Below are 24,617 nucleotides of genomic sequence, written 5' to 3' on the forward strand. Positions count from 1 at the left end.
TACAAATATATTTATATTTATATTTATATGTGCATATTTAAACAAAGAGAGAAGAATAAAAAAAAGATGGGCGGCATCTGCCTTTTGCACGAGTGGCGGTAGTTTATGTGAATTTTATCGCGATCTTTGACTCCCCGCCTCTTTTCTTTTCTTTTTTTTTTCTTTTTTTATTTTCTTTTCTTTTCTGAGTGTGCGTGGGCAAATTTTGGGAGCGCATTCCCTTTATTATTGTTATTGTCCTTCTTTTATTGCTGGCGATGGACAAATTAAACAGAAAAAAAAAAAAAAAAAAAAAGATTTGAGGAGAATAGTGGCAGCCGATGCGGGAATGGAAGAAATGGAATGATTTTTTTTTTACCTTTTTTTTTCTCTCTCTCTCTACTGCGAAGAGTACTTTGAGCGTTTGCGCCGTGTTGAGGTGGTCGACTGCACCATCGCGGGGGGGAAATGACTTTTTATGAATGCGCATGTAATTTGACCCCTTGTTTTTTTTTTTTTCCTTCTTTTTGTCGTTGTGGCAAATGAATATTTTTGTAGCGCCGTTGTGGAGTTTGAGTCGTCGCAATTCTTTGGAGGACGTCCTGGGGGCTGCTGTTGTTTCCCTTTATCTCCACAGACACACACACACACAAAACACTTCTTTCTGCAACCCGATTCCTTTCCAATATTGCAATGATAACCGAAAAAATAACACGACAGAATCGGCAGTGCGTGCCCCTTCATGGCATTTGTGGCTTTGCGCCTGGCCGGATCCCCGCCTACAGCAACGGTTCCGATAGCATCTTTACAAACGAGCGACATTATGTGCAGCATTACTTTATGGGTTATAAGTGGCAGTGTGTGGAATTTGTTAGACGTTGGTTGTTTTACCGCAAGGGTTTGGCGTTGCCGCAGTATGATTTTGCCGCCCAATTGATCCATCTACGGGAGGTGCAGGACGTATGCACGGGCACTGCGGTGCCGTGTCAATTCATTCCGCAGGGCTCAGAGGAGCCCCCGGTGGCCGACAGCCTGATTGTTTACCCGGGTTCGAGGAAAAACATTGTGGGTCACGTGGGCCTCATCACGCACGTTACACCGACGAATGTATATGTAGCCGATCAGAACCGCTTTTTTCATGATTGGGGCGAGGACACGTTTTCAGCTGAGTTTCCGCTGGAATGTGTTGATGGTCGGTATTATATCCGTGACCCCGATGTAGAGTGCCGTGGGTGGATCGTCTTCCCGGGTCGACCCAACCGTTTGGATGGGGAGCCACCTCTGGTGTCGCCGCACATTTCTGGTCCACCGTCGCTTCCACGCTGTCGACGCATCAAGTATGTGACACAGCAGTTGTGGTCATGGTTTACGGGGCGTGAGACACTCACATTCCGTCCAATGTAAGAACGGATTACACCTTCTGTGGGTATCTTTGTAGGAGCTTGTGAAGAGAATGATCGCAGAGGAGAGTTAACGAACTTAATTCAGGTATATATATATACACCTACACATCCCACCCGAATACAGTGAGTAGGCCACTAGAATATATAAATATACATATATACACTTACCTGCTGTTACACTTTGAGGATATGGTGAATCCCCAGTCTTATTCCATTTATTCCTTTTCTTATTCCTATTTGGTTAGTTTTCTACTATTTATAAACTGCAGGATTCGATCAGCAGTCCAGGTGAATATTCTCCTTTCATTTTTTATCCTTTTTTTTTTTTTCTTGCTCTTACACCTATGTTTTTATCATTCCATGTGGTGCTTTTCTGTCGGCTTGTATGTGTGTCGTGGTTTCATGAGGGCTGATGTTTTTTTTGGGGGGGGAAATGTCTCCTTTTGTTGTTGTTCTTGTCTTTCGCTTTCTTTTGTATTGACAAATTTCTCCTGTGGCGGGACTGGACCAGCAAAGCAGCAGGAAAAAGCACAAGCCGGAAGAGGGGGAAAACAACGTCACATGTACGGTGCACATCATCGAGTGGCGCAGTTGCGTCGCGGGGGTGCCGCAGCGGAGAGACACGCCGCAAACACTCCGTGTGATTCATTTGTCAATACACCAATGGGGACACAGGCTGAAGGTTATACGCAGCGTACCACACAAGTGCGCTGCGGCGCACCCTCATGTCATTCCGTGGCTGCTGGAAACGTCTACCCGCTTCCGGCGACGATGCGGCGGTCGTGTCTGGCGGTTCCACCCGCGTCAGAGCCGTCACGGAGCTCACAGATGACAACGCCCGTGGCGCCAATAACGACGACGGCACCGCCCACACAGGCGCAGGTGGGTGATGCTGCTTTGCTTCAGGCCACACTCTCTCAGTCATCACAACATCATAAGGAAACCGCATCGGCACTTTCTTCACTGGTACAGTTCCTGCAGCATCAGGAAAAACATCTGGCTGCCAATTGTCAAAGCCTCTCCTACCTCTCTGCTCTGGTCGAAAGTCATCAGGCGCAGGTGACGGCTCTCCAGGGGCTCACTACTGAGATAAGAGCCGTGGCAACAGCGATTCGCGACGCGACGACAATTCTGCAAAGGGCAAAAAGAGTCGGGGAACATCCAGCTTTGGGAGGCACGCCCATTCACAATCAATCCTGCCTGCGCCGGTCTGCTTCTTCCGCTGCTGCTTCTGCTCCTTCTTCCACGGATGGACTTGTGCTTGGCGCGGACTCTCCGTCTGTGACGCCATGCAAAAGAGAAGAAGGAAAAAAAGAGGAGGGAATGATTTTGAAGAGAGGAGGGGCAGCATATGTCTGTAACTCCCAGCGGCCGCATGTTACGCTGCGAGGCACGGCCGGAGCGGCACGGTGCGCAGTGGGATCGGAATTCATGGAAGACGATATCTTCTCCATGTGAAGGCTGCTCGTGTCATTTCCCGCAGTGCCGGTTTTGTTGTTGTTGTTGTTGTTGTTTTCACTACCAGCCGCATCATCTCAGTCGTCCAACTGAAGAAGAGGAAGAAGAAGAAAAGGAAGTTTCACAGGGTGGTAAAGGTCACTGTAAGCACCTTTATTTTACTAATTATGTCTTTTTTTCTCCTTTTTTTTTTTGCTTTTATTTATTTATTTATTTTACTTGGTTTCTCTTTGGAGGGTGTTGCAACCCCTTCCTGCCTTCTTTTTTTTTTTTGTTTTTTTTTTTTGTGTGTGTGTGTTTTGCGCTCCACACTTTTGTGTGATGTTCGTATGCATGCAGTTGAGAGTGTACGCCGAAAGGAAGAAAAAAAAAAAAAAAAAAAGCCAAGAGGAGACGGACTGTGACGTATGAATTACCCGTTTTGTACATAAACGTCAAGATGTGTTTTTCGTTGTTCATTTATTCTTGTTTTTATTTATTTATTTTCTTTTTTTTTTTTCTCTCCTTTTTTATGCGTGTATGCATACATGCATTTCTTCCTTGCATCCACTTCACCCCCTAACCCCCATCCCACCTCTCCCTTCTTGCAAGGTGCATTTCAACGGAACGTGGCGAATGAACTATGCGGGTGGTGACTGGAGGGCGACCCTCAAAGAGAAAATCCGCTCCTCGGAGGAAGCGCTGCACCGTCTTAATGAGCGTCAGGCGAATCACGAAAATGCACGGAAGTTTTTATCATCAGCCTTCGACACCCCTCACGTGTCGTCGCTAGACGTCCCACCGCGTTTTGTCTCATCACAGGCTGAGCTGGAGGACAAGGTAAACTGCCTGCAGTCCCAGGTGAAGAACTGTCTAACGGAGCTTGAGACCGAGCAAGCCGTCCGCTCGGACGGAATCCGCGATGTGCAGCGGCACCTCTCCATTGAGATGGGGGAGATGCGGGCCATGTTTCAGCAGCTCAAGAGGGAAAATGAGTACCTCACAGAAACTGTCCGACTGCTGGAGAAAAGACTGTCATCCACCTCCACATTTGCACCGACTGGGCGTACACAGGCGGGTGTTGATGTCCACACTCCCGCCACGTCAACCACTGCGGCCGCTGCCTCCACCTCCTCCGATCTTGTCAAACGCGTGGAGGAGCTGGAATCCGCCGTGACACGACAAAAGCGATTGCTGGAGGATCGGCAAACACGACTGGATGGCGTTCTTCGTGAGATGGTGGGGGTGAAAATCGATTCTGGAATGGAGCGCATGCGCTCTGTTGCTCGGGAAGCCGCCAGGGATTCAGTGGAAGATCTTCTGCGACTACGTCTTACAGCCGTGCAGAGTATGTTTAATGGTGAGCTGCAGAAAGTGATGGAGTCCAGCGGTTTTACCGCAGAAGTTGCGCAAGCCACGGAGCGATTGTTTCACCAAATGGAAAAGGATGTCCTGCGGCGTGTGGATGAGCTTGACTCCGCGGTCGATGCCATCTCGCACGGAAGCCGACAGCACGAGAGGGTCCTTAACGACATGGAAAGTCGCATTGTGCAGAAGGTGACAATGTTAGAACGGGAGTTGGAGGCATCACGTCGTGAGATGCGAGATGGCATCGCAAAGAACGCACAGGCGGGTGAGGAGCGCACGGCTGCTGCCAAACTTGCGTTAGAGTCCACCGTGGCGGAACGCATCGCCGTGGCATGCAAGAGCACAGCGAGCAAAGATGACGTTTTTGCAGCCGTGACGGCTTCGCAGGAGCGACTTGAGCAGCAGTGCAGCGCCATATGTGATCGACTCACAGCAACGGTGCGTGCGCATGATACCGCTGCCGAGAAGTATCGCAAGGGAGTGGCGCAGTTGGAGAAGCGACTGGATGGTCTCCAAGATGCCACGGAGGAGATGCGGCACCAGATCGTTCATGTCGACCAACTTGCGGCAAGCGCAAAGGGGGACGTGGAGAAGTGGGGGCAACGTCTCCGCGAGGCCCTCACAGCGAGCGAGGAGGCGCGTGCAGTTGCGAAGGAGTCCGCCGCATGCGCGCAGAAGGCGGAGGATGAAACGCGTGAAGGGCTTGCCCGCATCGGCGTGGAGCTGCAGAAGCTTTCACATGAGCATGAAAAGAGCACCGTGCAGATACGTCAGCTTAACGAGAAATTGGCTGCGGCTGAGGCACACCACGCCGCCACGCGTGTGACGCTAGACGAACTAGGCAGTAGGTGCACGAGTACATTGCCACCGCTGAGTGCACGGGTAGACGCGGTGCATCGAACCGTGCAGGATGTGTGTGTAGTGAAACTAGAAGAAAATTCTCAGGCGGTAACGGAGCTACGAACGCTTCACGAGCAGCTTCAAGCCAACGCCTCCTCCATGGCGAAGACGGATGCTCGGCAGATCTCAGACCTCCGGCGTGAGTTTTTTGTCGGAATGCAGAGCGTGGAAGAACGCGTTCTTCAGGCTGTGCGTGACACCCAGCAGGAGAGCAGCACGGGAATTACGGGACTGAGAGCACTCATCGATAGGCTTAATGTATCTGTAAAGACACACGATGAACGCTTTGCCTCCAAAAATGCGCTGGACGTAATTTCGGAGGGGCTGGCCGAAAGGGTAGTGGAACTGGAGGGCAGATTGGACACGGTGGCGCGTCAGGTGGCTCAGGATGCAAAGAGATTGTCATCACCATCTTCGCCGTCCGAGCCTTTGGTATCCGTCTTGACGTATGAAAAACTGGGGCGGGAAGTGGAGAATTTGCGGCGTCGCGTGGATGATGTTCAGAGAAACGCTCTCAATGAAAGGGAGGATGTGGAGCACCACATGCGTGCGAGCATGCAGGAGGAGGTGGACCGCTTCAAACAGCTCTTACATCGTCTGCGTGAAGATACCTCGTCACAGATGCAAAAGTTGCGTCTGATGCTTAGTGAGGAGGCAGAAAACCGCTCTCAACAAGTGGAGGAAGCGTCACAGAGAGAAATGCAACGCCTGCAGTTGCAGATGGACCGCCTACGTGAGGTACTCGGGCCGAGGCGTCTTGTGTCTGCCATCCTAGACGAAAAAGAGCTTCTAAGTGAGGTGGCGGAGGCGTTGCAGGGTGCCTTTGCTTCACGCAAGGACACGGATGACTCCATAGCTCGTGTCAAACAGAGGGTTCAGCAAGCAGAGCAGCAACTCCATGAGTTGGAAGCCCGTTGCGACACACACGGAAATGCGTTCACCCGGCAGATGGAGACTTATGAGTCATCGCAGCGCCTTCACGCCGAGCGGTTGGCGTCTTTGGAGTTGCAGCAGGAGAAGGTGGTGGAGACGAGTAAGCGGTGGCAGGAAGAAAGCCGTAAGGACCAAAAGAGGGAAATGGAGCAGCTTACGGTGCAATTTGATGAGCGCCTGAAGGCACTGCAGAGCGCTACTGTGGAAGTGGAGCTGCAGACACACTCCATGCTGTCTACTCTGCAAAACTTGCAAGAGGATCAAATGGTGCTGCAGCGTGAAGTTACCAAGACGGTCGCTGCCCAGCAGTTCGCAGAAAATCATATTGGCACGAAAAACGACGACAAGAATGATGACCCTGAGAATAATATGAATGAACATGAGGTGTGGAAAGCACAGCTGACAGAACGCATAGATTTGTTGGAGAGCAAGACGGATGCCACCGCTTGCTCCACCGCCGATGCATTCGACACGCTTCGTGAGAGCATAGAGCATTGCGTGACACTTTTTGTGCAGGAGGCGACATCGACGTCGCTCCTCCAAGACTCCGATGTTTCTGCTAATGAACTGACCGGATTAGACAGCGTACTGCTTTTTCTACTGGGACAACTCTGCCAGGCGCATGATGCGCTACAGGCGCTCCAAAAAGGAGCTCTTGGAACACTGGAATTGGTGCAGCATCACGAGGATCAACTTGCATTGCTGCCGTCCATGCGTTCTCTTGCGTTACTTAGTGCTCGACAGGTGGAGAAGCTCTCGGAAGTGATTGGCCTTCAGTTTGACCTTCACGTGGATTCATCCCTTGTGGAGCAGAAGGAAAGAGAGTTGGGTAAGGATGAATGATGATATCACACTAAAATAGCTGCTGCTGTTTGATGAATGCTTTCAGACCACTGTTGCATGCGGTGAGTACAGTAAACACCAAAAAGAAAGGAAAAAAAAGAAAAGAAAAGAAAAGAAAAGACATTGCAAAATACATATGGACATGCACATTTAACTCCTACAGTTACCCCTTTCCTAGAAGTCATGAGATGTGTGAGTGGGTGAATGCTCTGACGGTGACAGTGGCCTTTCGTTCCTTTCGTCCTTCCTTTCATTCATTCTGGGGATACACAGAGACAGATCTGTGCAGGTGTTCCTTCTCGGGCCCAACCACCGTTCCCATGTGTTTTTTACATGGTATAGAAAATTGCTGCGGAAAAAAAAAAAAAAACCCCGAAAGAAAGAAGGAAATAGAAAGGGAGACGTGTATGGTAAAGGAGGGAAGAGAAAAAAAAAAAAAAGGAAATGAAAGGAATCAAATAATTAAAGTCCGTTCATTGGATCCAAACTGACGGCACCCCCCACACATGCTTGCATTATTTATTTATTTATTTATTTATTTTTGTCATTCTTTTCTTTCCTTTTTTTTTTTTTTTGTGTGTGTGTTTTATTGTCAATGTGGCACGGTGCGGAGAAGAATTTAGAAGTGGATGAGTCTCCTGAAGGCGGATCAGGTGCGGCGCGAACTGTTCGTCAAGTATCGCAGGCAAATTGCCGCGGTCCTTGGCGAGACGGAGGACGGTGATCCCATTGAGTTGTGTGGGTGTGAGGAAACCAATAACGGGGGTGACGACACGAAAGGAAAAGGAAATGAGAGTTGTGACGAAGAGGAAGCGCAACAACAACAACAAGAAGAAGAAGAAGGAGACATGGAAGGAATGGGCTTGCGATTGTTAGAGCGATTCCGCATATCGTACGCACGGCAGCATCTCCTCCGCCAGCGTGCAATGCGCATGCCAGATGATTACATCAAAGAGACGACAGAAGGTGCGGATGACGTCAAATGCGCTTCTCACTCCTCCCAGGCGGCGGATGAAACAACGCCGTGTACGGAGGCCGCCGCCGCCGTTGCGGTTTCTGCTGGCGCCACGGAAGGGGACGAGGTGGAAATGGAGGGATGGCGGCTGGTGTACAATGAGCCTTACCCCTCGATACGGCGCATTATGCGACGTGTACAGGACGAGTCCCTGCAGACGTTAATGCGGGAATCATGCGTGCCCATAACGGCGTATCGTGATGCGGCTTACACGGCGCAGCGCATGGCAGTTTTGCAACAAATGGAGGAGCAGATTGGAAGAGAGCGCGCCACACTCCTCGCGAGGCAACAGAAGATGGATGGCAAATTACATCCCATTGAGTGAAAAACGGACGCCATGTGGACAATTGTCTTTTGCCCGTCCCTAGGAGGAGAGCCTGTGCGTAGGAAGCGTCTCTCTGTAAATAATGCGGCTTTTTTTACTGGAACCACGTCACCCATTCTGGGCTTGCTCCTATACTCCCTCAATTAGGCTTCTTCTTTTCTTTTCTTTTCTTTTCTTTTCTTTTTGTTTTTTTTTTTTTGTGTGTGTGTGCTCTCTCAGCACAATGTACAGTGAAGAAGCTCAGCGACCGATGCGTGGGCGCATGGAGCGACTGGTGGTGCCCACACAAAATAATAATTGTAATAATATTAATAGTCAGTTGCTAATGCTGCTGACTGACTGGCTGGCTGGCTGGCTGGCTGGCTGGCTGGCTGGCTGGCTGGCTGGCTGATGTTGACAAGCGCCACGAGACCGCCGCCCCTCCCACGTGCACTTCTCTTCGTGTGTTTTTGTTTTTTGTTTTTTGTTTTTTTTTTTTGCTGGAGGGTTGTGACGACACAACAAGAAGTAAAATTCGGTGCAAAAACAAATAAAAATAAAAATAAAAATTAAATAAATAAACGAAGAAAGAAAAAAGAAAAAAGAAAGAAAGAAAGCGTCAAATCATTCAAAAAAACAACAACACACCTAAAAAATTAAAAAATAAAAAAAGAAGTAAAGAGAGAGAGGGAGAGGGGGACGCTAGCACCTCCCGTCTGAAGGGGGAGAAGGGAGGAGAGGAAAGGAGGACGGTGCGGAACAAAAAAACAGAAGAAGAAAAAAAAAAAGAACAATGGGCCAACAAAATGCCAGGGATTCAAAGTTGTTGAGGCGCGAAGTCAGAGTTGACACCGCCCCTGTTGTTGGTGACGCGAATCATAGAAACACTTCCGGTGGTCAGAAAATTGGATCGCGTTATGCGACCATGCGAGAAAACATCCTGCAGCAGCCAGCACAGTACCGCGATCCCATGACGGAGGTAACACTCACCTCATCTGGTGGCACGACGATGGGGCACGATGGCACGCACGCTGTTGGTTCCACCGCTGCCGCTGCCGCTGCTGCTGCTGCTGCAGAGGCTCTTGCGAAGCAGAAAAAGTACCCCGTCGTACTGCGTTACGCCGACAAGGATGCCAAGCAGCTGCTAACGAAGAAGCAGAATGTTTACGTAACGGTAGAGACGTTGGGGTGGCGTCCAGTGCAGATGGCGCCTAGCGAAGACTCCTTTTACGCCATTCTTGAACTTACCCCGGGCAGTCACCGATATCGTTTCCTCGTTCAGGACAAGGAGGTTGTCGACAGCACACAAGCGATTGCCGAACCTCCGAAAGAGGGGTCGAATGATCCTCCAGCGAATATTCTGCAGCTCAATGAGGTGCTCTTGATGACCAAGGAGGACGAGGAGATTATTGATGACGGGGAGGGATGGGGACAAAATCACGAGATGTTTGTGGAGACAAGAAATTATCCACCTATCGCGCCAGTGCATTTGCGTTACACACCACTCAACACACCGCCCACCGCTGTCCGTTGCACACGTGACGGCGTTATTTCGTCAGCAGGTGAAATCATGTCGCCAGAAAATCTTCCGCTACCGTTAAATGTGACGATTAATCACGTCTACTTTCAGCGTCGCGAGGACCACTCCGTCATGGGATTAACGACGCGGTACTGCAATAAATACACCACCGTCGTGTATTATTCAAGAATGGGAGCTCCGAACGGGTGAAGCCAAAGAAGAGAGGAAAAAAAAAAAAAAAAAGGGGGGGATGTGGAAGGCGGCAACGTGAGGAAGAGAGAGAGAGAGAGGGGAACATGTGAACCAATAATCAATGACTCAAGGGCAGAATCTGAAAATGAAAATTAGGAAAAGGCAGAGGCAAGAAGGGAAAGTTTATATATATATATATATAAAGCGAGAGATATATATGTTTACTTATGCCTATTTTTGTTGGATGTTATTGTTTTGTTTTGTTTTTTGTTTTTTTGTTGTTCTTCTTTTCCCTTTTTGAAATAGTGGCGCTTGAGGTTTTATTAGCGCTCGTTGATAACTAGGAATTGGGAGGAGGTGTTTCCTTTCTTTTTTGTTTGTTTGTTTTCCTTTTCCCCAGCAATAGTACGGATGCTGTCGGTGACCACCAGGGAGGGTGTCTCTCTCCCTCTCTGTCTCTCTGTCTCTCTGTCTCTGTGTAGTGGGGCGGCAAAGACGAAATTCATGAGTACATCTCATTCTCTGCTTTGTTACGGATACCGCATGAAGGGACACATGGAGATTGGGAGAAAAAAGTAAATGAGAGGGACGGACGGGCAGAAGGAAGGAAAAAGAAGGAGACATAAAAGGAAGATGAAAATTAAAGAAAAGAGCGAACTTTTCTTTATTTCTAATATGATTGTTTCCTTTTCTTTTCTTTTCTTTTTTTTTTTTTTTTTTTTTTTTTTTTTTTTTTTTTCCCCTTTTCTGTCTTCTTTCTTAACCCTTTTCACGCTTTTACTCCTCTCACCCCGTTTTGTCAGGGGGTGTTGCTTTTTTTTTTTTTTTGTCTACACGACGGGGCGTGTGGAGGGGAAAGTGTTGGCGGTGCGATGTTGGTGATATCTTTGTGGGCGTGTTGCATGCGTGACTCTCTATACCCTCCACATGCATGTAATTATTTATTTATAATATAATCTAATTTTTCTTCTTTTTCCGTTTTTTTTTTTTTTTTTTTTTTTTGTTGTTGTTGTTGTTGTTGTTGTTTTCCGCGGTGTATTTCTCTTTGCATCTCTTCTTGTGCTTTATTATTATTGTTGGTTAAATTTGAGTGGGAAGCGTAGGGATGTGCGTCGTGTAATCTCCCAACTACTTTTTTCTTTTTTTTTCCTTTTTGCTTTTCTTTCCTTTCCTTTCCTTATATATATATATCTTTTATCACTGCTTGTTATGGCTTGCTTTTTCTTTTTTTCTTTTTTTTTTTCCTTCTTTGCGACGGCGGTGACGGTGGCGTAGGAGGAGGAAGGAAAGTTTGGTTGGGAAGAACAGCGCACATTACATACGGTCATATGATGCTTCACACGGTTTCCCGCTGCTGCGGCTACTGCGCGCTTCTTGGTGTCACACTTCTTGTTGTTGCCTCAATGATCACCCGTCCTGCCGTGGGTGCGACGATGTCTGACACGGTTGCCGCGTCCATTGTGGATGTTGCGAGGGGCGGGCTGATGCTGAGCAGATACGCAAGCGAGAAGGTCCTCCACGCCGTGCCTCCCACGTTGCGGCCTCACGTCCGTCAGTTTCTTGCGGGAGCGACCGCCGTCGCGTTGGTGGGACATGGACTCGGCTCCATGCCAGGCGTTTTGGATGCCGCCACTGACGCGTCGTTGTCATCGGAAGTGGCGTCCGGGAAAAATGCTCAAATAACGCGTTTTTTCACGGCTGTAACGGCGTATCCCGTTGAAAAGTTCTTCTACGCATTGGGTGGTATTTTTGTGGAGTTGTTGCTGCTGCGCCTGCTAGTGTGCCCGCCGCGGCTTACCTCCTTTGTAGACGCCATGCGTGGTGGCAAGGATAAGACGCGGAGACTTTTCTCAACACACGTTGGTTGGGGATTACTTGTTTTGTGTATCGCCACACCCAATGGTGTGATCGAGGCGGGTCTTATTGTTGCCATGCTCACTCGCTTGCCACTTGAGACATATGCACCAGCATTAGTCATTGGCAAACTGGCACAGCCTTATTTTGCCGCCGTACTGCACGAGTTGCCGTTTGTGAGGCGAGTGATGCAAAAAACATTTTGGTTCTCAGCGAAGGATGAGAAGACGCCTTTTGCGTCGCTGTTGCCGCTGTACAAGACGGCTATTGAGGTGGCGTTGTGGGTGGCTGTTGTGGCTGCTCTCCTCCTCCTTGTCGCTCGGTTCATGTGCGCTGACGCAACGATAGAAGTCGATGAGGATGAAAAAATTGTCATTTCTGATTTAATGAATGAAGACGGCGGGAGTGACGAGGAGTAGAGGAAAAGGGAAGAAAAAGGAATGTATTTTTTAAAATCCAAAATAATGAGCAACCAGGGGAATAAGAGACAAAAAAGAAAAAAAATAAAAACGCCTCTTGTGGTGTGAATGCATGTATAAAACAAGGACTGATAAAAACTGAGGAAGAAGGAATGAAGGAGGGAATTTTTGTTGTTTGTGGTTGATGACAACATCCCAACAACATCTGAACCCTTTTTTTTTTTTTCTTTCTTTCTTTTTTTTTGCCGCCGTTTGGAATGGCTCCTTAAAACAATCCTTTATGTACACTGTTTGTGTGTGTGTGTGTGTATGAAAGGAGAGGGGAATGAAAAGGAAAGGTGAGACGGGGGTTATGTGTCTGTGCATCTCATTGCTTTTGAGGCATGTTCAATTGAATATGGTGAATGACTGTAAGCTTATTGCATAGAGAGCAGAAAAAAAAAAAAAAAAGAGAGAGAAAGAAAGAAAGAAAGAGAGGGAATGTGTGTATTTGTACAAGAGGGCAACGAGAGGAGTATACATCTGAGCTTTTGGGTGTTGTTTCTGCTCAAATAGATCGTCTCCTCCTCCTTATTTGTATTTCTCTCTGTTTTTCTGTTTGTGTGCCTGCCATTCTGCCATATGCGTGTTTTGTCACCGGGCGCACGGTTGTCTTTTCAACAATAACTCTCTCTCTCTCTCTCTCTCTCCTTCTCTGTGTCTTTTTCCTTTTATTTTATGTGGCCTCCTTCCTGTGTGTTTTGGGACGATTTGGACAAACCATTACAAAAAAAAAAAAAGAGAACATACACATCTACTGTAGACACATTGCACGGATCCATTGCGCCGTACAAACACGCAGCTGCTCAGCCATGCCCATGTATCAACCTCGTTTCACTACAAACCCCGAACGCATCGCTCGGCTGCAGGAAAATTACGACGCCGGGGTGGAGCGTGAAAAGATCCCCGTGGCGGAACGGGAAAAACTTGACCTTGAGTGTTTGAATGTGTCACCGGCGAAGCTTCGGTTTCTTTACCAGAACTCGATGGAGAGCTACGGGCCGGAAGTGAAGAACACTAAAGTGAAGGAGTACAACTTAAAACACGGCTCAGATTTGTCAAGAAAATGGTTGGGAATCTTTTAAAGAATGGAGCAAAGTGGAGTTTGTTGCATAGTTGTTGTTGTTGTTTTTTGTTTTTTGTTATTTACTTCTACGCTTAGGGATGTTGAGAGATAAAGGGGGTGGCGGTGGTTAGCAATGTGAATTCTGTTTGCAGAGTATATATTTATATACTGGGAAGGCAGGCTTCAATAGTAAATATATTTATTTACCGGAGTAGGACGCGTCTTTCTTTCTTTTTTTTTTTTTTTTCTGTTGTTGTTATTGTTGTTGTTGCGTGGTTTCTTATATATATATTTATATTTGCGCGGTTGTTGTTATTTTCATTTATGTCTTTTTGTTTATTTTGGGTTGTTTTTTTGTTTTTTTTTTCAGTCATATTGTGTTAATTAGAGGAAGGTTGAATTTCCTTCATAATATTCTTTGATTTTTGCCCTGTGATCTCTTCTTTTTTCTCCCCTTTTTGTATACATGTGCAGAAAGACGCATATCCACATGCTAGAGCGACATGGTGGCAATCTCTTGTCCACATGGACGTGGCTTTTGGTCGCGGTGGTGTTTCTTCTTATCACAACAATATGCATGGTTCTGCTCCAGCAATACGTATTGCCCTTGGGCAGTGCAACAGTCATTGAGTCAGCAAGTTATTTTCATCTTGTGATGGCAGCCATGACTTATTTTACATTGCGTTTTGTTGAAGTCGCTCCATTTGGTCGTCATGTGACAAGTACAACCGCACATGTTACTATGCCAGCACCACTTTCGTGGGCGCTGCAGGAGTGCCCGACGCTGATGAACGTCGTTTATTATCTTCTTATGGAGTACCCGTGTCATGCACTGAGATGTAGCAGCAGCCAGTGGATACGTCTTGTGTTTGATGATCCGTTTGGACAGGCGGCTCATGCGATCTCAGAAGGAATCACATCCCTCCATGTGGGCCTCTTACTTTTTGTCATTCATTACCTGCACCGGACTCTCCTGTACCCTTTGATCATAGGCGAAGGAGCTCCGGTTCCAATTAAAATAACGTTGAGTGCTGCAGTATATTGCCTACTCAACGGTCGTCTTCAGCTGTTGGCAAATATTCGTGACGGGCCTTCTGCGCCCCGTTTCCCTCTCTTATTTACAAGTCATATGGCGTTATTTTGGATTGGAATTGTTCTCTTCTTCGCTGGGATGGGGGTGAATGTTTTGTCCGACAACCGTCTCGTGCGCCTTAAGAAGCAGCCACCAAGGCACACGCGTAAAATTCCACATGGAGGACTTTTTGAATACGTGAGCTGCGCCAACTTCTTTGGGGAAATTGTGGAGTGGTGCGGCTACTCCCTTGTTGTGTGGTCAACAGCAGCCACGACAAAGCCGGAGTCGGGTCTGGCGGCTTTCAGTTTTTCGGTTTACGTTATGGCAAACCTGCTCCCGCGCGGTTACGCGCACCACGAGTGGTACAAGAAACAGTTTGGTGCTGCCTACGATAAACTGCGACGCAAGGCTGTCATACCGTACGTCTACTAACAATAATGGTGATGGTAGGAAAATATATATTTATTTATATATGGCAAGGGTCTTTTCTATCTGTCTACGCACATCCCTGCTTGTATGTGAGCCTCACTGAACTCAGTGTTTCCTTCTTGTCTTCTCTGCACTCCAAATGTGTTGTCTCTCTCTCTCTCTCTCTTTCTTACTTTCCTTTCTCGCTGTGTCTTTTGTTTTGTTATCATGTGGGCTTTGTGAAAACGTCAAACACGGACATATTTTTTTGTTTTGTTTTTCAGGGAAATAACACAAGGAATTTAAAAAAAAAAAAGGTAAACTATCTACACCAGTGCGCCGTACAAACACGCAGCTGCTCAGCCATGCCCATGTCACAGCCTCGTTTCACTACAAACCCCGAACGCATCGCTCGGCTGCAGGAAAATTACGACGCCGGGGTGGAGCGTGAAAAGATGCCCAATGAAGAGCGGGAAAAACTTGACCTCGAGTGTTTTAATGTGTCACCGGCGCAGTTGGCTGCCTTAGCAGAAAGGGCGAGGGTAGCTCAAGAAGCCAAAGTTCCTGGCTAATAGAAGAAGACACATCTACCATCATATTGGAACACTTTTTTTTGTTTGTTTGTTTGTTTGTTATTTTGTTTCTTTAAACATGCTTGGTGGACTGTTCTCTGCCGTAGCATGTTACTTTTTTTTTTTTTTTTTTGGTGTGTGTGTGTGTATGTGTTGGTTTTACATCCGTTCTTGCGCATCTCTCTCTATCATTTCTGGTTGGTGCTGCTGGTGACTGGGTGTTGACTGCTGTATTTATTGCGTGCCTGATGCCAAAAGTGAGATCTCTCTCTCTCTGTGTGTGTGTATGTCAGTGTAACAGGGAAGGGGAGGAAAGGGGTGTTAGTCGGTACTTATTTCTTCAAGAGCGGGGTCTAAAAGGAGGGGCATAAAAAGAAATACCTCAAAGACAAACAAAAAAAGAAAAAAGAAGGGCGGAACCGTAGAATAATGCCGGTGTATGAAAACAGGCACCTCCTGCGTCTTCTTCTTACCCCGCAAGAACAGGCAAGGCAGTTTGTGGAGTATTGTCGAGCCCATCAGGTGATCACGCGGGGTCTTTGTCGCATAGGCACAACAAAGCGTGGCGGCTTGCGTGGTCTTATTGCCAACAAAGAAATAAAGAAGGATGAAAACGTCGTGATGCTTTCCGTACGAGCCTCTCTTCACCCTGGAACGGCACTGCGGGACAAACAATTTTTTGATTTGCTCCCGCTGCGGGAGAGGGAGATGTATTTTCTACGGCGGCCTTTCATTGAAAACAGCCGTCTGGCAGATCGCTCTATTATTCAGCATAACCAATTCCTTCTTGCCACCTACATGTCGTATCTTATCCTCCGTAACGATGTGAATGAGGGATCTCAGGCACTTAAATACGTGAATTTTATGCCCCGCAATGAGGGCGATTTTGAGCAACTGATGAGCAACTTGAGTGGCGCTTTAGACAGTGTGGAGGTATGTCAGGTTTGTCAATCGGCTCTGGCATCGTTCTTTAAAGTGACGCAAGCCGAAGTGAGACCGCTGCTTCTGTGGTCATTGTCGATGATATTTAGTCGCATGGCCCCAATTGACCATCGTTGGACGTTGCGGCACGCTTTTAGTGGGACACCTTTTGTGGATGCCTTTGACATCACTGGGCCGGATGACGATAAGAATCTTGTGAAGGAGCCCATTGTGTTTCTCTGTCCTGTGATTGATATGTGTAATCACAGCGATCATGAGAATGTGGCGCTGATGGTCCCGGAGAAAACCCCCACTGCCCACGAACCTGTGATTTGCCTGCGCTCCTTGCGGGATATCGAGAATGGGGAAGAACTCACCATGACGTACGGAGGATCACCGACGGAGCTGAGGGTCATCTGGGGGATGCAACACGTGCTGTGAAACAACGATGGTGACATGATTATTTTGTTGTTGTTGTTGTGATCCATATTTTCTTGTAAATATGCGTACCGTCTGGTTATTATTATTTTATTTTTTTTCCCCTCTTTGGTGTGGCTTTGGAGAGTGACTGTTCTTCATGACGCTCCTTGCGGAGTAGGCGAGAGGCCACCTTGGAATGGAACTGCCCAACTCACACGATGACGTACGCGAGTGACGTGGAATCCCGCCTCCATTGCGCAAGTAAAACTCTTTTATTTTTATTTTTTTATTTTTTCTTTCCCCTTGTTCTTTGGGTGTGCAATTGGATACGTGTGTATTTCTGTGTGCCAGGTGGTTGCTTGGAGGAGGGCCGCCGTTCACTCACTCACGCGCGTAGGCATCGCGGAGGGAGAAATCACATAATCACTTTACTTTCCAGTGCATCCCTTCGGTGTGCGTGTCGCCTGCAAGCACACAAAGTGGGAGGAAACAGACACACACACAATAAAAAAAAAACGATAATTGCTTTATGCTTCATGGGAATTGGAAGTATTTGCGCCAGGGCGGGCGGCAGTGGATGGAGAAGCAGGCCCGCGATCCGTTTGTGTTGGAGGCTCGCCGACGCGGGTACGTCGCCCGTAGTGCCTTTAAACTTCTAGAAATGGACGACAAATTTGGGCTGTTTGCCCGAAATCACACACGCGTTGTGGTGGACATAGGCTGCAGCCCCGGTGGCTGGCTGCAGGTGGCACGTGAACGCTGTGGAGACCGCTGTGCACTTTTCGGTGTGGATCTGCTGCACGTTTCCCCCGCAGTAACGGGTGCGGTGTGCATCCAGGGCGACTTCACAGACATGGCGATTCAGCAGCAACTTCTTTCGCGGATGGAAAATGTTCACGCCAATGGGCTGGTGGATGTGGTGATGTCAGATATGTGTCTCAATCGCGGATCTGGCGGCACTGACGATCGACAGAAGCAAATGCAGTTGAATATGGAGGCGCTGGCTTTTGCCACTAGTCAGCTGAGAACAGGTGGGAATTTTGTTTGCAAGGTACTTGGTACTCCAACGGCGTTTGAGGAATTACGCGGGGAACTGCAGCGGTGGTTTGTGCGTTCGACTCTCTGCAAGCCTTTTTCGAGCCGCCGTGGGAGTGACGAGGCGTTTATGGTGTGCCTTGCAAAGAGAGAGACGCCACGGCCAAGAAACTGCAACATCGCCGAGGGCGAAACACGAGACTTTGGACTGGATGACTGGCCAGGCTTTCTTCGCAGACCACGGCAGCGACGATGATTACGATGCGATTGATGAAAGTTTATCCCTTTTTTCTTATTTTTGTTTTTGTCGTGGTAAAATGGGATGGTTGTATTGTTTGCCCTTCACTCCGCCCTACTTGTTTGGTTTGTCGTGGAATCATCAGCTCTGATAGCACTTTTTTTTTTTTTTTTACGTGTGTGTGCTTTATTTTTGTCTACTTTTTGTTTCTCTCTTTTTCTCTCTCTCTCTTCCTCTTGTCTGTATTTTAAAATGCATGCAATGAAAGGGGGAAAAGTTGATTGACGTGGGCCTTCATCGAGCGGGAGGGACGGGGAGGGAGATTGGTCTCCATCATGTGGCTCATTATCGCTGTAATTCTTACTGCCGTCCTTCCCGGCTGCGCGGAGGCCTCTGCTCATTACATATATGATGGGGAATACGACGTGTTGAGAGTGGGGGAGGTGCGATTTAATGACACCATGGCATTTCCCGCAAGTATGGCCACCGAGGTGCGACGACGGTACGTGTTAACCGGGGTGGAACAGGGCACGCGGTATCTCGTTCATCTCTCGCACTTGGGCTCACCGTCCATTGAATACCGGATACACGTGGGGCGTGTGCACAGATCTGCCATTAAAGGAAAAATATGGCCTGCGAAGGAACTCGCCCCGGGCCTGCGGAAGCTTGCGGATGTTATCATGTTGCACTTTAAGACACACGTGGATGAGCTTCTCTTTGACTATATTGACGGGGATGGCGATGTCGACAACGGTGACACCGAGTATGGGGTCAAGAATGACGACTTGGTTGTGTTGGAGATTCGCGGTACACGTAATGCCTTTCCAGTTCAACCTGACAAATGGCGGAAGTTCTCCTACAACCTGCGCGTGGAGGCCATAGGGAGCGGCAGTGGAATCAACCGGCTCATCATGTGGCACGCCATGTTGGTGATCACCGCAGTAGCTGTCGTTGTGGTGCTCGTGCCACGACTCATTGGAAATACTATTGCCTGTGATGCCCCGATGCCGACACGTCCACGGTATGATTTTCTTATTTTTTTAGTAAATAAAAGAACAAAGACAAAAGCATAAGTGGATGTAGACATACTGCTGATACGAGCAAAGCGTTTATTTGTATGTGTGTGTGTGCGTGCGTGTTTGTGTGGCTTAGAATGCAGCTTGGGGAGGGGGGAGGGGGGGAAGAAATAATGCGCCTTTCTTTTGTGTTCCAGTTTATCGATCATCCTTTTGCTCTTATTTGTCTTTTTTTTTTTTTTCTTTTTTTGCCCCTTTGCCACACCAGTACACACACTCAGACACAGACGCAAACAGCACTGTCGCGCATAAACAACAATTCAACCAGCACAAGGAAGAATAGGAACAACAACAAAATATATATATATATATTTATTTATTTATTTATTTATTTATTTATATACAAAAATAAAAAATAAAGAATAAAAACAATAAAGTGACATGGAAAACCTCACAGTAGAGGAGGCCCGTCATCGGCACGATAAAGACGTTGTTCAGCCTTATAAGGCAAATAGTGCTAGATCGTATGTAGGAAAATCCATTTCCGATCGCCAGGCCCTGTACGCCGAATCCAAGAAGGATCCCGTTCTTTTCTGGAGCAAGATTGCAGCAGATAACTTTTACTGGAAAAATTTATGGCCCTCAGAAAAGCCGGCGATGGAGTTCAATTTCCACAAGAGTAAAGGAAAAGTCTTTGTGAAGTGGTTTGATGGAGCAAGGACTAACATTTGCTACAATGCTCTTGACCGCCACCTTACACAGCACAAAGACCGCGTGTGTTACTACTGGGAAGGAAACGCAGAGGGGGAAACCAGCTCGGTGACGTACGGCAATATGCATGAGGCTGTTCTGCAGCTGGCAGCCGTGTTACGGCACCAGTATGGCGTCCGGAAGGGCCAGGTGGTCACTCTGTACCTCCCAATGATCCCATTCACTGTGCAGCTCATGCTGGCAGTAGCCCGCATCGGAGCCGTGGTCTCCGTTGTATTTGCCGGCTTCTCTGGAAAAGCGCTTGCCTCTCGCATCATTGACTCCGCCAGCGAACTTGTCATTACGGCTGACTCTTCTTTTCGTGGAGAGAAGCCCATTCCTCTTAAGGAGGTTGTGGATGTGGCCATTGCGGAATGTGAGAGCGAAGGTCATCATATCCAATGCCTCGTGTATGAGCGACACGGTCGGGAGAATATTCCAATGAAGTCAGGCCGTGATCGGTGGTATGGCGATGTGGTTGCCGCCATGACAGCCAGCCAGCTGGCGGATTGTCCCATAGAGTGGGTGGGCGCAGAAGACCCACTCTTTATGTTGTACACCTCCGGCAGCACCGGTAAGCCAAAAGCAATTCTTCACACCGTTGGAGGATACATGGTGTTTGCGGGAACCACTTTCAAGTACAGCTTTGACTACCACGAGGAAGACGTGTACTTCTGCACCGCGGACATTGGTTGGGTCACAGGCCATTCGTATGTGGTGTATGGTCCCATGCTAAACGCCGCCACGTCCGTGCTTTTTGAGGGCACACCAACATATCCCACACCCTCCCGTTGGTGGGAGCTTGTGGATAAGTATGGTGTCACGGTTTTTTACACCGCACCAACAGCTATTCGATCGCTCATGCAATATGACGATGAACCCGTAAAGAGGACGAGTCGAGCGACACTCCGCGTTCTTGGTAGCGTCGGGGAGCCAATCAACGTGGAGGCTTGGAGGTGGTATTATGGGGTAGTCGGCGAAGGCCACGTGGACATCAGCGACACGTGGTGGCAAACAGAGACGGGCGGGCACCTCATTACACCGCTGCCGGGCTGCACGCCGCTGAAGCCTGGAAGTGCAACGCTGCCGTTCTTTGGTATCGAGCCTGCCCTGTTGGACCCAATTACAAATGCGGAAATTGACGGTCCCGGTGAAGGGCTCCTTGTGATCAAGAGCCCGTGGCCGGGGCAGGCCCGCACTATCTTTGGGGATTCTGAGCGCTACGAGCAGATGTACTTCTCCGTAGACGGGTATTACATGACAGGAGACGGTGCACGCCGCGACGAGGACGGCTATTACTGGATTACCGGCCGCGTGGACGACGTGTTGAACGTCAGTGGCCACCGCATCGGCACCAGCGAGGTGGAGGACGCCGTAAACACGCACCCCCTTGTTGTGGAAAGCGCCGTTGTTGGCATCCCGCATGATACGAAGGGGGAGGGCATTTATGTCTATGTCACATTTCACCAGAACACCATAATCGACAAGGATCTCCTCAATGCCGTCAGGGCTACTGTCCGTAAAGTGATTGGGCCGCTGGCAACACCCGATCACATCCACCCGGCGCAGTGTGGACTTCCGAAGACGCGGTCTGGTAAGATTCTGCGTCGCATCTTGCGCAAAATTGCCGCCGGTATTTTTGACGGCCTTGGCGACATCAGCACCCTCGCGGATCAAACAATTGTGGCGAAACTTATCGAGGGAAGGAATGGAGTCTCTATTTGATGTAGACGGAGGAGGAATATCTCCAAATGCAAGATGAATGATAATCACCTTGCGTGGCTCCCCTCTTCTTTTTTTTTTTTTCTTTTTTCCTGTGGGCACTGACACCTCCCGTTGGACTGTGGTCCTTCTCTTTTTGTCTCGCCCCTCCTTCCCTCCCCTCCAAAATCTTCCCTTTTTGATGCTGCGTTGTTGTTTTTATTATTATTATTATTATTATTATTATTCTTTTTTGTTGTCTTTGTTTTGTTTTCTTCTTGAGGGGAGAGGAGAGTGGAGTTGCGACACCGCCACTCAGTGTGGGTGTACCTGTGTGGGTGTGTGGATGTCTACATGTACATTTTGAGTCTGGGTGTATGCATGTGTGCTTTGTTTCTCTCCCCCTTCCAGTGGTCCCACCCGTCCACGTGGATTTGTGTGTGTGTGTGTGTGTGTGTGTACATGTGCCTACCTACAGGCATTGAAGATGGACGGCACAAACGAAATATGAGGAGTTTCTCCGTCTCTCTGTGTGTGTGCGTGCCTGTTTTTTGTTGTTGTTGTTTTGGCTTCTGTGAGTGTGAATTCCAACGTTGGATGCGTTCAACTACAAAGACACAAACGCATGGGCGTCCGCAAAAAAGAAAAAAAAAGTGAAAAAAGGTGAAAAAACAGATGAAAAAAAAAAAAGAAGAAGAAATGAAATTATGAATGAGAAAGCGAGACGTCGAATTAATTTTATGGGGATTTTTGTGTGTGTGTGTCTGTGTGTGGTGGGTTGTGAGCAGGCGCAGAAACGGGTTTGTGATGACCCCTCCTTCCTCTCTTATTTTATATTTATTTATGCCTCTATATACACAGAGACCCCCCCTTCGTAAACCTGGCCATTGTTTTCGCTGTCGTTGGGTTTCTATGCTTTCATCGCTGCTCTTTTTTTGTTTGTTTGTTTGTTTTCATGCACGGAAAGAGGAGGATGAGGTCTGTGTGTGTGTGTGTGTGTGTGTGTGTGTGTGTGTGTGTGTGTGTGTGTGTGTGTGTGTGTGTGTGTGTGTGTGTGTGTGTGTGTGTGTGTGTGTGTGTGTGTGTGTGTGTGTGTGTGTGTGTGTGTGTGTGTTGCCTTTGTTTTGTTTTATTATTTTAAAGGGAGATTGTAAGACTCATATGGTCGCTTGTTTGTTTGTTGTCGTTTGAAAGGTTGAGCGTAGTTTTTTTTTTTTTTTTTTTTTTTGCGTGTGTGTGTCTTTGTTTGTTTGGTGGGTGGGTGTTTTTTTTTTTCCTTAGAATCTTATTTGTAGCGGAAATATCTGATGGGAGAAGGCAGGGCCGAATGACGGAACACGATTTCGGGATTTCAGCCTTGTCACTGACGTTGCCACACCATTTGTGAGAAAAGGAGGAGGGGAGGGGAGGGAGAGGGAGAGGGAGAGAGGAGTCATGCTGGAGCCTACGCCTTCCTAATGCGCACAAATGTTGTTTTGGTAGTGGTGGTTTTCTATCGTTCTTTCTGTACGTACGTTTCTTTTTTTTTGTTGTTGTTGTTGTTGTTTTTATTTTATTTTTCTCTTTACGCCGACTGGTGTCTCCGTCTGTGTGGTGTCTTTCATTGCATTTTGGAATTCCCCGTCTTTACTCCGCTGTCTTTTTGTTGTTTTTTTTTACTTTCCCCCTCTCTTTTGTGCCGTTTTCCCCCCACCAACCCCCTTTTTGTCTGTGGAGGTCACACCGGCCACTGGGAGAAGAGGAATTATCCGAAGACACTTCTTTGGAGCCGCACCGATAACAAAACGAGAGGGGCATAATTCATTCAGGCTGTGAGAGGGGAGGTAGTGAGATGCAGCGTGAGTCACTCGGCTTCCAAGATTTAGTTCCGGATGAACGGAATCAGCAGCCGCAGCTGCAGCCCAGAAATGCAGACACTTTTTCGAAGCCAAGGCGGCCCCTGACCGAGGACGAGGTGTTACGGCTTGCGCAACGCTACTTTATCTCCCCAGCGGTTGCGAAGGAGGCGTATGAGGTTTTTGGGCGTTACACTGCGATGGAAGAGCAACGGCGAGGACGCATGAATAGTTCCACGATGCCTTACGGCAGATTAACGTTGACGGCCACAAAACTGCCTATGATGGCTCTGCCGGAGGTTACGGAACGCTGCTTGTCGGGTAACTTGGAAGTTCCAGAAGAAAAGGACTCTGCTGTTGCGAAGGAGAAGGAGAAGAAAGGCGGAGGTGAGGACGATGGAGTAACAGCGTGGGAACCAGACACGGTAAGCATGAAGAGTACGCTTTGCGGTGAAGTGAAGGGACAGCAGCAGCAGCAGCAGCAGCAGCACCAGCAGAAGAAAGAAGAGGAGGATAAGAGGGAGGGAGCACAAAACAACGAGTCCGAAAAGGAATCAAAAGAGGTGATGGAGGAGACATTAGGAATCGAGGGGCTGCAGCAGTTCTTCAACGACTTGGGAATACGCATGTCGGCGCTGGAGGTGTCGGACATGGTGCACGACCTTAATGATGAGCCTATCGATTATGTCCTGCGGCTGCGCGCGATGGAAGCGGCGGCGGCAGAGTCGCAGGCTGTAGCGGCAGGAAGTTCTTCGGCTGGGCAGGGTCAGACGAGGAGGTCCCCGTTGTCATCCAAAGCCGGGTCAAGTCGTCGAAGGGGCAACTCGAAAGTGGATTTGAGTAGTGGTAAAGAAACGAAGCTTTCAGCACCTCTAGTCAAGGATTCTTCGATGGAGGGTGTAACGTTCTCTCAATTTCTCTTTATTCTCTCTCACATACGGTTAGAGAGGGAAGAGAGTGCGGAGATGAAAGAATGTGAAATGCGTGATCTATTCCATCTCTTGGATACGGATGGGGATGGAGCCATCACGGTGAGGGACATACAGACGGTCGTACAACGTTTGATAGATGAGGAGGTTTTAGCGGATGATCGTGACATTCAACAACTCTCAGAGATGAATACAATTGAGCTTGAGGCAGCACTGATGGAGTGTGACGTGGATGACGATGGTTATTTTACACTGGAGGACATGTATGGTGTTTTGCAGCCATAAAAAGAAAAAGAAAAAACAGGCACAAACAGCTATGTAGAGGGAATCATGGTGAGAAATTTGGTTTCATGTACAGAAGAAGTGGCGGAAGTGTGTGCTTTTTTTTTGCTTTTTTTGGGGGGAGGTGTGTCTGTTGTTTCTCTGAATAATAACGGCTACTCTCT

The 24,617-nt window shown here is 48.1% G+C and overlaps 13 protein-coding genes and 1 pseudogene across 13 annotated transcripts, besides 61 other annotated features; all 14 read left to right on the top strand.

Moving 5' to 3' along the window:
• Positions 1-1,505: a sequence feature (heterozygous, Esmeraldo-like haplotype).
• Positions 4-29: a sequence feature (AT_rich).
• Positions 140-186: a microsatellite.
• Positions 275-295: a microsatellite.
• Tc00.1047053504427.10 (trypanothione synthetase, putative) lies at positions 673-1,383 on the top strand (the record flags this gene model as incomplete). The annotated part of the gene is made up of 1 exon (XM_814378.1): positions 673-1,383. The coding sequence occupies one exon, from the start codon at positions 673-675 to the stop codon at positions 1,381-1,383; it is 711 nt and encodes a 236-aa protein (XP_819471.1).
• Positions 1,416-1,479: a mobile genetic element.
• Positions 1,506-1,716: a sequence feature (haploid, non-Esmeraldo-like haplotype).
• Tc00.1047053504427.20 (hypothetical protein, conserved) lies at positions 1,572-2,840 on the top strand (the record flags this gene model as incomplete). Its single annotated transcript, XM_814379.1, has 1 exon — positions 1,572-2,840. One exon carries the CDS (start codon positions 1,572-1,574, stop codon positions 2,838-2,840), a length of 1,269 nt encoding a protein of 422 aa, XP_819472.1.
• Positions 1,717-3,142: a sequence feature (areas merged during assembly that could not be assigned to a particular haplotype. This can correspond to areas where the two haplotypes were merged or to regions with more than two copies in the genome that were merged during assembly.).
• Positions 2,874-2,896: a microsatellite.
• Positions 2,932-2,959: a microsatellite.
• Positions 3,011-3,072: a sequence feature (T-rich).
• Positions 3,099-3,126: a microsatellite.
• Positions 3,143-24,153: a sequence feature (heterozygous, Esmeraldo-like haplotype).
• Positions 3,196-3,222: a microsatellite.
• Positions 3,299-3,351: a sequence feature (T-rich).
• Positions 3,360-6,863, top strand: Tc00.1047053504427.30 (hypothetical protein, conserved; the record flags this gene model as incomplete). Its single annotated transcript, XM_814380.1, has 1 exon — positions 3,360-6,863. One exon carries the CDS (start codon positions 3,360-3,362, stop codon positions 6,861-6,863), a length of 3,504 nt encoding a protein of 1,167 aa, XP_819473.1.
• Positions 6,945-6,984: a microsatellite.
• Positions 7,218-7,317: a sequence feature (GA-rich).
• Positions 7,379-7,404: a microsatellite.
• Positions 7,411-7,437: a microsatellite.
• Tc00.1047053504427.40 (hypothetical protein, conserved) lies at positions 7,493-8,203 on the top strand (the record flags this gene model as incomplete). The annotated part of the gene is made up of 1 exon (XM_814381.1): positions 7,493-8,203. The coding sequence occupies one exon, from the start codon at positions 7,493-7,495 to the stop codon at positions 8,201-8,203; it is 711 nt and encodes a 236-aa protein (XP_819474.1).
• Positions 7,664-7,710: a sequence feature (GA-rich).
• Positions 8,356-8,402: a microsatellite.
• Positions 8,534-8,593: a microsatellite.
• Positions 8,650-8,681: a microsatellite.
• Positions 8,731-8,756: a microsatellite.
• Positions 8,767-8,799: a microsatellite.
• Positions 8,832-8,854: a sequence feature (AT_rich).
• Positions 8,901-8,976: a sequence feature (GA-rich).
• On the top strand, positions 8,976-9,911 carry Tc00.1047053504427.50 (hypothetical protein, conserved; the record flags this gene model as incomplete). Its single annotated transcript, XM_814382.1, has 1 exon — positions 8,976-9,911. The coding sequence occupies one exon, from the start codon at positions 8,976-8,978 to the stop codon at positions 9,909-9,911; it is 936 nt and encodes a 311-aa protein (XP_819475.1).
• Positions 9,228-9,256: a microsatellite.
• Positions 10,076-10,097: a sequence feature (AT_rich).
• Positions 10,126-10,191: a sequence feature (T-rich).
• Positions 10,333-10,369: a microsatellite.
• Positions 10,576-10,632: a microsatellite.
• Positions 10,828-10,850: a sequence feature (AT_rich).
• Positions 10,855-10,895: a microsatellite.
• Positions 10,894-10,919: a microsatellite.
• Positions 11,029-11,072: a microsatellite.
• Positions 11,112-11,144: a sequence feature (T-rich).
• Tc00.1047053504427.60 (hypothetical protein, conserved) lies at positions 11,222-12,166 on the top strand (the record flags this gene model as incomplete). The annotated part of the gene is made up of 1 exon (XM_814383.1): positions 11,222-12,166. The coding sequence occupies one exon, from the start codon at positions 11,222-11,224 to the stop codon at positions 12,164-12,166; it is 945 nt and encodes a 314-aa protein (XP_819476.1).
• Positions 12,380-12,410: a microsatellite.
• Positions 12,601-12,643: a sequence feature (GA-rich).
• Positions 12,833-12,862: a microsatellite.
• On the top strand, positions 13,024-13,290 carry Tc00.1047053504427.64 (hypothetical protein, conserved; the record flags this gene model as incomplete). The annotated part of the gene is made up of 1 exon (XM_814403.1): positions 13,024-13,290. The coding sequence occupies one exon, from the start codon at positions 13,024-13,026 to the stop codon at positions 13,288-13,290; it is 267 nt and encodes an 88-aa protein (XP_819496.1).
• Positions 13,492-13,519: a sequence feature (T-rich).
• Positions 13,520-13,542: a microsatellite.
• Positions 13,543-13,638: a sequence feature (T-rich).
• Tc00.1047053504427.70 (3-oxo-5-alpha-steroid 4-dehydrogenase, putative) lies at positions 13,738-14,778 on the top strand (the record flags this gene model as incomplete). The annotated part of the gene is made up of 1 exon (XM_814384.1): positions 13,738-14,778. One exon carries the CDS (start codon positions 13,738-13,740, stop codon positions 14,776-14,778), a length of 1,041 nt encoding a protein of 346 aa, XP_819477.1.
• Positions 14,798-14,820: a sequence feature (AT_rich).
• Positions 14,923-14,945: a microsatellite.
• On the top strand, positions 15,120-15,407 carry Tc00.1047053504427.75 (annotated as a pseudogene).
• Positions 15,363-15,401: a microsatellite.
• Positions 15,756-16,688, top strand: Tc00.1047053504427.80 (hypothetical protein, conserved; the record flags this gene model as incomplete). The annotated part of the gene is made up of 1 exon (XM_814385.1): positions 15,756-16,688. The coding sequence occupies one exon, from the start codon at positions 15,756-15,758 to the stop codon at positions 16,686-16,688; it is 933 nt and encodes a 310-aa protein (XP_819478.1).
• Positions 16,765-16,786: a sequence feature (AT_rich).
• Positions 16,938-16,962: a sequence feature (AT_rich).
• On the top strand, positions 17,197-17,958 carry Tc00.1047053504427.90 (ribosomal RNA methyltransferase, putative; the record flags this gene model as incomplete). The annotated part of the gene is made up of 1 exon (XM_814386.1): positions 17,197-17,958. One exon carries the CDS (start codon positions 17,197-17,199, stop codon positions 17,956-17,958), a length of 762 nt encoding a protein of 253 aa, XP_819479.1.
• Positions 18,098-18,189: a sequence feature (T-rich).
• Tc00.1047053504427.100 (hypothetical protein, conserved) lies at positions 18,276-19,013 on the top strand (the record flags this gene model as incomplete). Its single annotated transcript, XM_814387.1, has 1 exon — positions 18,276-19,013. The coding sequence occupies one exon, from the start codon at positions 18,276-18,278 to the stop codon at positions 19,011-19,013; it is 738 nt and encodes a 245-aa protein (XP_819480.1).
• Positions 19,055-19,086: a microsatellite.
• Positions 19,168-19,206: a sequence feature (T-rich).
• Positions 19,314-19,356: a microsatellite.
• Positions 19,398-21,431, top strand: Tc00.1047053504427.110 (acetyl-CoA synthetase, putative; the record flags this gene model as incomplete). Its single annotated transcript, XM_814388.1, has 1 exon — positions 19,398-21,431. The coding sequence occupies one exon, from the start codon at positions 19,398-19,400 to the stop codon at positions 21,429-21,431; it is 2,034 nt and encodes a 677-aa protein (XP_819481.1).
• Positions 21,618-21,655: a microsatellite.
• Positions 21,843-21,867: a microsatellite.
• Positions 22,045-22,107: a sequence feature (A-rich).
• Positions 22,389-22,521: a microsatellite.
• Positions 22,613-22,635: a microsatellite.
• Positions 22,795-22,834: a sequence feature (GA-rich).
• Positions 22,934-22,953: a microsatellite.
• Positions 23,239-24,456, top strand: Tc00.1047053504427.120 (hypothetical protein, conserved; the record flags this gene model as incomplete). The annotated part of the gene is made up of 1 exon (XM_814389.1): positions 23,239-24,456. The coding sequence occupies one exon, from the start codon at positions 23,239-23,241 to the stop codon at positions 24,454-24,456; it is 1,218 nt and encodes a 405-aa protein (XP_819482.1).
• Positions 23,707-23,739: a microsatellite.
• Positions 24,154-24,219: a sequence feature (areas merged during assembly that could not be assigned to a particular haplotype. This can correspond to areas where the two haplotypes were merged or to regions with more than two copies in the genome that were merged during assembly.).
• Positions 24,220-24,617: part of a sequence feature (heterozygous, Esmeraldo-like haplotype) that runs on past the window's edge.

Source organism: Trypanosoma cruzi, genomic scaffold, assembly GCF_000209065.1.
Source record: "Trypanosoma cruzi strain CL Brener 1047053512269 genomic scaffold, whole genome shotgun sequence".
In the NCBI taxonomy this organism is placed as follows: Eukaryota; Euglenozoa; class Kinetoplastea; order Trypanosomatida; family Trypanosomatidae; genus Trypanosoma; species Trypanosoma cruzi.